The 12,533-nt window shown below is 46.7% G+C and overlaps 1 protein-coding gene across 1 annotated transcript; it reads right to left on the reverse strand.

Moving 5' to 3' along the window:
- Window positions 1–893: 893 nt before the first annotated feature.
- On the reverse strand, window positions 894–9,345 carry LOC134413801 (nicotinate-nucleotide pyrophosphorylase [carboxylating]-like). The gene is made up of 3 exons (XM_063147850.1): window positions 9,288–9,345; window positions 7,267–7,398; window positions 894–3,281 (listed from the first exon to the last, which is right to left on the reverse strand). The coding sequence occupies exons 2-3, from the start codon at window positions 7,363–7,365 to the stop codon at window positions 3,075–3,077; spliced, it is 306 nt and encodes a 101-aa protein (XP_063003920.1). The 5' UTR covers window positions 7,366–7,398; window positions 9,288–9,345; the 3' UTR covers window positions 894–3,074.
- Window positions 9,346–12,533: the final 3,188 nt, after the last annotated feature.

The raw sequence follows: 12,533 nt of genomic DNA on the forward strand, positions 1-12,533 counted from the left end.
CACATGGGACACATTGGGGAAACTTTGAGGGGACATTGGGGACACTGAGGGGACATTGGGGACATTGCGGGGATTGAGGACATTGGGGACAGTGGGGACACATTGAGGGAACACACTGGGGACACACGGGGACACACAGGGGATATTGGGGACACACTGGGCACATTGAGGGGACACATTGGGAACATTGGGGACACGTTGGGGCCACATTGAGGGGACATTTGGGGACACACTGGGCACACTGAGGGGACACACAGGGGACACACAGGGGACATTGGGGACACACTGGGGACACACAGGGGACATTGGGGACACACTGGGGACATTGGGGACACACAAGGGACACACAGGGGACATTGGGGACACACTGGGGACATTGGGCACACTGAGGAGACACACAGGGGACATTGGGGACATACAGGGGACACACTGAGGAGACAATTGGGGGGACATTGGGGACACATTGAGGGGACATGAGAGACACGCTGGGGACACATTGAGGGGACACATTTGGGACATTTTGGGGACAGTGGGGACATTGGGGGACATTGGGGACACAGAGGGGACATTGGGGGACATTGGGGGGATTGGGGACATTGGGGACAGTGGGGACACACTGGGGACACATTGGGGACACAGGGGACAGAGGGGACATTGGGGACATGGCGGACACTAGGGACATTGGGGTCACACAAGGGACACACTGGGGACACTGGGGGCATTGGGGACACTGGGGACACATTGGGAACACGCGGGGGGGACAGCGCTGTCACTGACGTGTGACGCCGGCGGGCAGCGCGGGCGCGGTGACGGTGACGCCGCAGTTGCCCACAAAGGCCATCTCCAACAGGCAGCCCAGCAGGCCACCGTCGCTGACGTCATGGCCCGCCGTCACCACGCGCTCTGGGGACACACACACGGGGCACCGAACGTCACCAAGGGTCACCAAGTGTCACCAAGGGGCACCTCGGGGTCTTGAAATGTCACCCATATTGGATAATATAAAAAAAATAAATAGTAAATATTTTTGGGGTTCCAGGTGTTTCTGGGTCTCAGGTTGGATTTTATCGGTTCTGGGCTGGGCTTTGGGGTTCCAGGACAGATTTTGGGGTTCCCGGGTTCGATTTTGTGGTTTGAGGTTCCCAAATTTCAGGGTTTCAGGTTCGATTTTGGGGGTTCCAGGTTGGATTTTGGGGGTTCCAGGTTGGATTTCGGGGGTTCCCAGGTTGGATTTCGGGGTTCCCAAATTTCAGAGTTTCAGGTTCGATTTTGGGGGTTCCAGGTTGGATTTTGGGGGTTCCAGGAATGGATTTCGGGGGTTCCAGGTTGGATTTCGGGGTTCCCAAATTTCAGAGTTTCAGGTTCGATTTTGGGGGTTCCAGGTTGGATTTTGGGGGTTCCAGGGATGGATTTTGGGGTTCCAGGTTGGATTTCGGGGTTCCTAAATTTCAGGGTTTCAGGTTCGATTTTGAGGTTTCCAGGATGGATTTTGGGGTTCTTGGGATGAATTTTAGGGGTTCCAGGATGGATTTTGGGGTTCTGGGTTGGATTTTGGGGTTCCTGGGATGGATTTCAGGGTTCCAGGTGTTTCCACATCTCAGGTTGGATTTTATTGGTTCCAGTTTGGATTTTGGGGGTTGCAGGTTGGATTTTGGCGTTCCCGGGTTCGATTTTGGGGTTCCCAAATTTCAGAGTTTCAGGTTCGATTTTGGGGGTTCCAGGTTGGATTTTGGGGTTCCTGGGATGGATTTCAGGGTTCCCAAATTTCAGAGTTTCCAGGATGGATTTTGGGGTTCTTGGGATGAATTTTAGGGTTTCCAGGATGGATTCTGGGGGTTCCCGGGATGGATTTTGGGGGTTCCCGGGTTTCGATTTTAGGGTTCCCAAATTTCAGGGTTTCAGGTTCGATTTTGAGGTTTCCAGGATGGATTTTGGGGGTTCCTGGGATGGATTTTTGGGGTTCCAGGTCGGATTTTATGGTTCCCAAATTTCAGGGTTTCGGGTTCGATTTTGGGGGTTCCAGGTTGGATTTTGGGGGTTCCTGGGATGGATTTCAGGATTCCAGGTGTTTCCACATCTCAGGTTGGATTTTATTGGTTCCAGGTTGGATCTTCAGGGTTTTGGGTTGGATTTTGGGGGTTCCTGGGGTTGGATTTTGGGGTTCCCAAATTTCAGGGTTTCAGGTTCGATTTTGAGGTTTCCAGGTTGGATTTTTGGGGTTCCTGGGATGGATTTCAGGGTTCCGGGTGTTTCCACATCTCAGGTTGGATTTCATTGGTTCCAGGTTGGATTTTGGGGGTTTCTGGGATGGATTTGGGGGTTTCTGGGTGGGATTTTTGGGTTTCTGGGCAAATTTTTGTGGTTCCCACGTTGGATTTTCAGGGTTCCTCGGCTCCGTCCCCCATCCCCAGCACCCTGAGGGCGCAGTCGAGCGCGGGGGCGCTGTGGGTCGAGCACCCCATGGACACGACGGCCCCGTGGGGCCCCAGGAACCGGGGCAGGGCCTGCAGGGCTGGGGGGCTCCTGGGGCGGATTTGGGGGTTCAGGGATGGATTCTGGGGTTCCCGGGATTCCATTGGATCCAGGCTGGGTTTGGCGGGTTGGATTTTGGGGGTTCCAGGTTGGATTTTGGGGGTTCCTGCTCGGATTTTGGGGGTTCCCGGGATGGATTTCAGGGTTCCAGGTGTTTCCCCATCTCAGGTTGGATTTTATTGGTTCCAGGTTGGATTTTGGGGGTTCCTGGGACGGATTTTGGGGTTCCCAAATTTCAGGGTTTCGGGTTCGATTTTGAGGTTCCCAGGTTGGATTTTTGGGGTTCCTGGGATGGATTTCAGGGTTCCCAAATTTCACGGTTTCCAGGATGGATTTTGGGGTTCTTGGGATGAATTTTAGGGGTTCCAGGTTGGATTTTGGGGGTTCCTGGGATGGATTTCAGAGTTCCAGGTGTCTCCACATCTCAGGTTGGATTTCATTGGTTCCAGGTTGGATTTTGGGGTTTCTGGGATGGATTTTGGGGTTTCTGGGATGGATTTCAGGGCTCCAGGGTGAAATTTTGGGGTTTCCACATTTGATTTTCACTTTTCCTCGGCTCCGTCCCCCATCCCCAGCACCTTGAGGGCGCAGTCGAGCACGGGGGCGCTGTGGGTCAGGCACCCCATGGACACGACGTCCACATGGGGCCCCAGGAAGCTGCCCAGGCTCTCCAGGCCGATGCCCCCACTGGCCTCCACCAGCATCCACGGGTGCGCGGCCTTGACGCGCGCGGCCACCGCATGCAGCACCTGCAGAACCAGGAGAACGTCAAAAACCCCAAAATTTGGGGCTTTGCAACCCAAAACCTGCCCAGTTTCGGTCCCATTTTTTTGGTTTATCCCAATTTTTTTTTTTGTTTATTTCCCCATTTTTTTGGGGTTTTTTCCCATTTTTTGGGGGTTTATCCCCATTTCAAAAGGTCCACAGCCCTATTTTGGGGGTTTTTCTTCCTATTTTTCGGGGTTTTTCTTCCTATTTTTTGGGGTTTCCCCACATTTTTGGGGGCTTTATCTCAATTTTTTGGGGGTTTTTTCCCCCCGTTTTTTAGGGTTCATTCCTTTTTGTTTGTTTGTTTGTTTGTTTTTCCCATTTTTGGGGTTTCATCCCAATTTCTGGGGTTTATCCCAAATATTTGCACCATGTCCTCATTTTTTGGGTTTTTTTTCCTTTTTTTTTGTTTTTATTCCCATGTTTTTTTATTTTTTCCCACTTTTTGGTTTGGGTTTTTCCATTTTTCTGGCATTTTCCCCCATTTTTTGTGGTTTTTTCCCCATTTCTTTGGGAATAATCCCATTTTTAGGACTTTATCCCTATTTTTGGTGTTTGTCCCCATTTTGGGGGCTTTTATCCCCATTTTTTGGAGTTTTATCCCCATTTTGTGGGGGTTTTATCCCAATTTTTTGGCATTTATTCCAATTTTTTGCGTTTTTTCTCAATTTTTTGGACTTTACCCCAGTTTTTTGGCTTTTTTCCCCATTTTTGGTGGGTTCATCCCCCCTTTTTGGGTTTTTTCCTCATTTTTTTGGGGTTTTCTGCTTTTTTTTTTTTTTGTTGATTCCCCATTTTTGGGGTTTATCCCAAATTTTTTGAGATTTCCCCCCCCCCTTTTTTTTTTTTTGGGATTTATCCAAATATTTTTTGATTTTTTCCCCATTTTTATGGGTTTCTCCCCATTTTTGGAGTTTATCCGTGTGCAGATCCCGGTAAAAGGGGACAATGTCAGTGAACCCCAAAATTTGGGGTTGGGCGGGATTTGAACCCAAAATTGGGGTGTCCCTGCTCAAATTTGGGTTTTCCCCATAAAAATCCCCACAAATCCAGGGATTGTTCCACCCAAAATTGGGGTGTCCCTGCTCAAATTTGGGTTTTCCCCATAAAATTCCCCACAAATCCAGGGAACTGAACCCAAAATTGGGGTGTCCCTGCTCAAATTTGGGTTTTCCCCATAAAAATCCCCACAAATCCAGGGATTGTTCCACCCAAAATTGGGGTGTCCCTGCTCAAATTTGGGTTTTCCCCATAAAAATCCCCACAAATCCGGGGAACTGAACCCAAAATTGGGGTGTCCCTGCTCAAATTTGGGTTTTCCCCATAAAATTCCCCACAAATCCGGGGAACTGAACCCAAAATTGGGGTGTCCCTGCTCAAATTTGGGTTTTCCCCATAAAAATCCCCACAAATCCAGGGATTGTTCCACCCAAAATTGGAGTGTCCCTGCTCAAATTTGGGTTTTCCCCATAAAATTCCCCACAAATCCGGGGAACTGAACCCAAAATTGGGGTGTCCCTGCTCAAATTTGGGTTTTTCCCATAAAAATCCCCACAAATCCGGGGATTTGAACCCAAAAATGGGGTGTCCCTGCTCAAATTTGGGTTTTCCCCATAAAAATCCCCACAAATTTGGGGATTGTTCCACCCAAAATCGGGGTGTCCACCCCCAAATCCCCCTTAAACCACAAACACCAAAAAAATTGGGATTTTTCACCAAAAATTTGGGGTCTCTCCCACCCAGATAAATCCCAGATTTGGGGGTTTCCAACCCAAAATTTGCCCAGTTTGGGTCCCCAGAATAAAATGATCAATTTTGGGATTGTTCCGCTTAAAATTGGGCGTTCAAAATCGGGATGTCCACCCCCAAATTCTACAAATCGCCCTTAAACCAGAAATCCCAAAAATTTGGGGTTTTTCCACCAATTTTGGGGTCCCACCCATCCAGAAAACCCCAAAATTTGGGATTTTCAACCTAAAATCTGCCTAATTTGTGTCCCTATAAAAACCCATTTAAAATGGGATTATTTAACCCAAAATTGGGGTGTTCACCCCCAAATCCCCATTAAACCAGAAACCCCAAAAATTTGGGATTTTCCAACCAAAATTTGGGGTCCGAGCCACCGAGAAAAATCCCAAAATTTGGGATTTTCAACCTAAAATCTGCCCAATTTCGGTCCCTATAAAAACCCATTAAAAATGGGATTATTCCACCCAAAATTGGGCCATCCACCCCCAAATCCTCCAAATCCCCATTAAACCCAAAATCCCCAAAATTTGGGATTTTGCACCCAATTTTGGGGTCTCACCCAACTAAAAATACCCAAAATTTGGGATTTCCAACCCAAAATTTGCCCAATTTGGGTCCCTATAAAAAAATCACTAATTCTGGGATTGTTCCACCCAAAATTGGGGTGGCCACCCCCAAATCCCTCCTAAACCAGAAACCCCAAAAATTTGGGATTTTCCACCCAATTTTGGGGTCCCACCCACCAAGAAAAACCCCAAAATTTGGGATTTTCAACCTAAAATCTGCCCAACTTGGGTCCCTATAAAAACCCATTAATTCTGGGATGATTTAACCCAAAATTGGGGTGTCCACCCCAAATCCCCCTGAAACCACAAACACGAAAAATTGGGATTTTTCACCCAAAATTTGGGGTCTCTCCCACCCAGAAAAATCCCAAATTTGGGGGTTTCCAACCCAAAATTTGCCCAGTTTGGGTCCCCAGAAAAAATTTATCAATTTTGGGATTGTTCCACTTAAAATTGGGCGTTCAAAATTGGGGTGCCCACCCCCAAATTCTACAAATCGCCCTTAAACCAGAAATCCCAAAAATTTGGGATGTTTCCACCCAAAATTTGGGTGGAAAACCCCAAAATTTGGGTGGAAAACCCCAAATCTGCCCAATTTCGGTCCCGATAAAAACCCATTAATTCTGGGATTATTTAACCCAAAATTGGGGTCTCCACCCCCAAATCCCCACTAAACCAGAAACCCCCAAAATTTGGGATTTTCCACCCAAAATTCGGGGCCCGACCCACCCAGAAAACCCCAAAATTTGGGATTTTCAACCTAAAATTTGCCTAGTTTGGGTCCCTAGAAAAAATGACCAATTTTGGGATTGTTCCACCCAAAATTGGGGTGTCCACCCCCAAATCCCTCCTAAACCAGAAATCCCAAAAATTTGGCATTTTCCACCCAAAATTTGGGGCCCGACCCACCCAGAAAACCCCAAAATTTGGGACTTTCAACCTAAAATCTGCCCTAAAATTTGGGTCCCTAAAAAATTTATCAATTATGGGATTATTTGACCCCAAAAAAACCCCGATTTTTTGCAGTTATCTCCCCCAAATTTTCACCTTTTTTCCCCAAAATTTCGATTTTCGGGGTTCCCTGATATTTCGGGGCTCCCCCGTGGCCTCAGAGCTCAAATCTCCACCATCACCACCCCGATTTTGGGTCGATTTTTTTGAGTTTCTCCCCCAAATTTTCACCTTTTTTCCCCAAATTTTTGCCGTTTTCCCCCAGATTTTCACCGTTTTCCCCCAAATTTTCGCCATTTTCCCCCCCAAATGTTCGATTTTCGGGGTCCCCCGATATTTTGGGGCTCCCCCGTGGGCTCAGAGCTCAAATCTCCACCATCCCCACCCCAATTTTGGGCCATTTTTGGGGTTTTCTCCCCCAAATTTTCACCATTTTTCCCCAAATTTTCACCTTTTTTCCCAAAATTTTCACCTTTTTCCCCCAAATTTTCACATTTTCCCCCCAAAATTTCGATTTTCAGGGTTCCCCAAATTTCGGGGCTCCCCCGTGGGCTCAGAGCTCAAATCTCCACCATCACCACCCCGATTTTGGGCCATTTTTTTGAGTTTCTCCCTCAAATTTTCACCGTTTTTCCCCAAATTTTCCCCTTTTCCCCCCAAAATTTCGATTTTCGGCGTTCCCCGATGTTTTGGGGCTCACCTCTGGGCTCAGGTTGTCGAGCAGGACGACGTCGGCCCCGGCCTCGGCCGCCTCCAGAGCCTGCTCGGCGCTTGCGCACTCCACGTCCAATTTCCGCATGAAGCCCCCGGCCCGGTGCGCCCCCTCAATCAGCTGCAAAGACCCCAAAATAACCCCCAAAAATTAGGGATTTGCCCCCCAAAATTTGGGTTTTTCTATTCAAAATTAATCCCCAAAAATTGGGGATTTCTACTCAAAATTTATCCCCAAAAATTTGGAAATTAATTCCCAAAAATTGGGATTTTCTTTCCCCAAAGGAATCCCCAAAAATTCGGAAATTAATGCCCAAAAATTGGGAATTTACCACCCAAAAACTGGGAATTCCTACTCAAAATTAGTCCCCAAAAAATTGGGATTTTCCCCCCCAAACTCATCCCCAAAAATTCAGAAATTAATCCCCAAAAATTGAGAATTTGACTCCCAAATTAATACCCCAAAATTGGGTATTTCTACTCAAAATTAATCCCCCAAAAATTGGGAATTTCTACTCAAAATTAATCAACAAAAACTCAGAAATGAATCCCCAAAAATTGGCAATTTCTGCCCCAAATTAATCGCCAAAAATTGGGAATTTGTCCCCAAAATTCATCTGCAAAATTGGGGACTTCCCTCTGAAATTAATCCCCAAAAAATTCAGAAATTAATCCCCAAAAATTGGGAATTTCTACTCAAAATTATTCCCCCAAAATTCAGAAATTAATCCCCAAATTAATGGCCAAAAAATTGGGGATTTTCCCCAAAATTCATCCCCAAAAATTCAGAATTTCATCCCAAAATAAATCCCAAAAAATTGGGAATTTCCCCATAAATTCATCCCCAAAAATTGGGAATTTCCCCCTAAAATTCATCCCCAAAAATTGGGAATTTTCACCCCAAAATTATCCCCAAAAATTGGGAATTTCCCCCCCAAAATTGATCCCCACTTTCCGCGTGAAGCCCCCGGCCCAAAATCAGCTGTGGGACCCCAAAATTAACACCCAAAATTGTGATTTTTACCCCCCAAAATTGGGATTTTCTGCTCAAAATTTATCCCCAAAAATTGGGATTTTTTGCCCAAATTAATCTCCAAAAACTCGGAAATTAATCCCCAAAAATTCGGAATTTTCAGCCCAAAAATTGGGAATTTCCCCCCAAAAATTCGGAAATTAATCCCCAAAAATTGGGAATTTTCACCAAAATTCATCCCCAAAAATTGGGAATTTCTGCCCCCAAAATTGGGAATTTTCACCAAAATTAATCCCCAAAAATTGGGAATTTTCACCAAAATTCATCCCCAAAAATTGTGAATTTTCCCCCAAATTTGGGGTCTCACTCCAACCAAAACCCCCCAAATTTCGGGGTCCCCTCACCCCATTTCCCCCCAAAATTTTCCCCAAATTTCGGGGTCTCCCCACCCCATTTTCCCCCCAAATTTCGGGGTCTCCCCCCAAATTTCCTCCTCATTTCACCTCCGATTTCGGGGTCCCACCGTGCCCAAACCGCCCCAAAATCGGGGTCCCCCCACAGCCAAAACCGCCCAAAAATCCCCCAAATTTTGGGGTGCTGCCCTTTGCCAGCGCTCCGGGATTGTCCGGACCCCTCCCAAATTTGCCCCCCAAATTTCCTCCATTTTACCCCAAATTCGGGGTCCCCACAACCGGAACCCCCCAAATTTTGCCCTCCAAATTTTGGGTTTCCCCACCCCATTTTCCACCCAATTTTTTTTTCCCATTTCTCCCCCATTTCCACCCAAATTTCCCCCATTTTCCCCCAAAATTTTCCCCCATTTCCCCCCCCCCAAATTTGGGGGTCCCCACAACCAGAACCCCCCAAATTTTGCCCCCAAATTCGGGGTCTCTCCACCCCATTTCTCCCCCATTTCTCCCCCAATTTTCCCCCCATTTCTCCGCCATTTTCCACCCAAATTTTGCCCCATTTCCCCAAATTTCGGGGTCTCCCACAACCAAAACCGCCCCAAATCCCCCCAAAATTCGGGTCCTTACCTGTTTAACCCCTTCCTGTCCCTCACTCAGTTCCACCACCGCTCTGTGCTTGTCCTTGAGCAGCCCAAACGCCCCCAGCCCCTCCCAAATTTCCCCCCATTTTACCCCAAATTTTTCCCCATTTCTCCCCCATTTCCCCCAAATTTTGGGGTCCTCACCTGTGTCAACCCCTCCTCTGTCTCCCGTGCACTGCTCTGTGATTGTCCAGATGCCCCCTCCCCAAATTCCTGATCCCCCTCCCCATTTTCCACCCAAATTTTTTCCCCAATTTCGGGGTTCCCCCACCCCAAAACCCCCCAAAATTTGGGGTCCTTACCGTTTAACCCCTTCCTGCCCGCCGCCCATCTCGGCCACGGCCCTGTGCTTGTTCTTGAGCAGCCCGAACACCCCCAGCCCCTCCCAAATTTCCCCTCATTTTACCCCAAATTTCGGGGTCTCCCACAACCAAAACCCCCCCAAATGCCCCAAAAATTGGGGTCCTTACCCGTTTAACCCCTTCCTGCCTGCCGCTCAGCTCCGCCACAGCTCTGTGATTGCCCAGATCCCCCCTCCCCATTTCCTTCAAATTTCCCCCATATTACCCCAAATTTTCCCCCCATTTTTCCCCATTTGCCGTCCAGATTTGGGGGTCCCCACAACCAGTACCCTCCAAATTTTGCCCCCAAATTCGGGGTCTCCCCACCCCATTTCTCCCCCAAATCCCGCGGTCCCGGGGCCGTTTTGAGCCCGGCCCCGCCCCCTCCCTTCCCCCGCCCCTCCCCCACTCACCGGGCGCGCGCCGGGCTCGAATGAGGCCCCGGGGGGGGAGGGGTCGGATCTTACACGGGGGGCGGGGCCACAGCGCGGGCGCTGATTGGCTGCCGCCGCTGATTGGCTGCCGGCGCTGATTGGCTGCCGGCGCTGATTGGCTGCCACGCGCACCCAAAAAAAAAAATAAAAAATCCGAAAAAACCCCAAAATAAACCCGGAAGTGTTTGGGGTGGGGAGGGGAAATGGGGGAGGGGAAATTGGGGAAAAATGGGGGAAAATTGGGAAAAATTAGATTTGGGGTCATTGAGGGGACATTGGGGACAATGAGAAAAAAATGGGAAAAATGGGGGGAAAAGTTGAGAAAAATTGGGGAAAATTGGGAAAAATGAGATTTGGGGACATTGGGGACACTGGGGGGACATTGAGGGGACATGGGGGGATTGAAGAAAAATGGCGGAAAATTGGGAAAAATGAGATTGGGGGACATCGGAGACAATGAGAAGGAAATGGGAAAAATTGGGGGAAAAAATGGGGAATACTTAGTAAAATGAGATTTGGGGAAATTTGGGGGGAAATTTAGAAAAATGAGATTTGGGGACATTGGGGGGACATTGGAGACAATGAGAAAAAAATGGGGAAAATTGGGGGAAAAATGGAGAAAAATTGGGGAAAATTAAAAAAAAAATGAGATTTGGGGACAGTGGGGACAGTGGGGACAGTGGGGGAAAAATGGGGGAAAAATGGGGAAAAATGGGGAAAAATGGGGAAAATGAGATTTGGGGACATTGGGGAGAAATTGGGGAAAAACTGGGGAAAATTTAGAAAAATGAGATTTGGGGACATTGGGGAGAAATTGGGGGAAAACTGGGGAAAATTTAGAAAAATGAGATTTGGGGAGACATTGGGGACATTGGGGGAAAATGGGGAAAAAATGGGGAAAAATGGGGAAAATGAGATTTGGGGACATTGGGGAAAAATGGGGGAAATGTGGGAAAAATTGGGGGAAAATTGGTAAAAAATGGGAAAAATGAGATTTGGGGACATTGGGGAAAATCGGGGGAAAATTGGGAGAAATGAGTTTTGGGGACATTGGGGACAAGAGAAAAAATGGGGAAAATTGGGGGAATTTAGAAAAATGAGGTTTGGGGACATTGGGGACATTGGGGGAAAAATTGGGGGAAAAATGGGAAAAATGAGATTTGGGGACATTGGGGACAGTGAGAAAAAAATGGGAAAAATTGGGCGGAAAAATGGAGAAAAATTGGGGAAAATTAAAAAAAAAATGAGATTTGGGGACATTGGGGACATTGGAGGAAAAATGGGAAAAGTTGGGGGAAAATTGAGAAAAATCGGGGAAAATTTAGAAAATGAGATTTGGGGACATTGGGGACATTGGGGGAAAAATGGGAAAAATTGGGGAAAAATGGGGAAAATTGGGGAAAATGAGATTTGGGGACATTGGGGACATTGGGGGAAAAATTGGGGAAAATTTGGGGAAAAATTGGGGGAAAATTGGTAAAAAATGGAAAAAATGAGATTTGGGGACATTGGGGGAAAATGGGGGAAAATTGGGGGAAAATTGGGGGAAAATTGGGGGAAAATTGGGGAAAATGAGATTTGGGGACATTGGGGACAAATTGGGGAAAATGTTGGAAAAAATTGGGGGAAAATTGGTAAAAAATGCGAAAAATGAGATTTGGGGACATTGGGGGAAAATTGGTAAAAAATGCAAAAAATGAGATTTGGGGACATTGGGGGAAAATTGGGGGAAAATGGGGGAAAATTGGGAAAAAAGAGATTTGGGGACATTGGGGACTATGAGAAAAAAATGGGGAAAATTGGGGGAAAATGGAGAAAAATTGGGGAAAATTTAGAAAAATGAGATTTGGGGACATTGGGGGAAAATTGGGGGAAAATTGGGGGGAAAAATGGGGGGAAATTGGGGAAAATTGGGGGGAAATTGGGGAAAATTTAGAAAAATGAGATTTGGGGACATTGGAGAAAAAATGGGGAAAATTTGGGAAAAAATTGGGGGAAAATTGGTAAAAATGGGATAATTGGGGGAAAATTGGGGAAAATGAGATTTGGGGACATCGGGGACACTGGGGGGACATTAGGGAAATTTGGGGGCAAATTGGGATAAATGAGATTGGGGGGATTGGGGGAAAATTGGGGGAAAATTTGGAAAAATGAGATTTGGGGACATTGGGGACATTGCGGACATTGGGGGAAAATGGGGGAAAATTGGGAAAAAATGAGATTTGGGGACATTGGGGACACTGGGGACATTCCAAGGCACTCCCTGAGCTGGTTTATTTCCCTTTATTTCAGGCACTGTCTGAGCTGGTTTGTTTATTTATTTGTATTTACTATTATTAGATATTAAATATATTACTATATGTGTTTTTAAACATATTATATTATCATGTATTATATTATATTTATATTATAATATATTACATTATATTATACTATACTATACTATATTATATTACA

Source organism: Melospiza melodia, unplaced genomic scaffold (genome assembly GCF_035770615.1).
Source record: "Melospiza melodia melodia isolate bMelMel2 unplaced genomic scaffold, bMelMel2.pri scaffold_51, whole genome shotgun sequence".
Classification (NCBI taxonomy): Eukaryota; Metazoa; Chordata; class Aves; order Passeriformes; family Passerellidae; genus Melospiza; species Melospiza melodia.

Bases quoted from the DNA above. Each gene is read 5' to 3' on its own strand.
- LOC134413801 (XM_063147850.1), bottom strand. From the start codon at position 7,365: ATGCGGAAATTGGACGTGGAGTGCGCAAGCGCCGAGCAGGCTCTGGAG. The intron at 3,282-7,266 runs GTGAGCCCCAAA...CTGGTTCTGCAG, and splicing joins TCGACAACCTGAGCCCAGAG to GTGCTGCATGCGGTGGCCGC.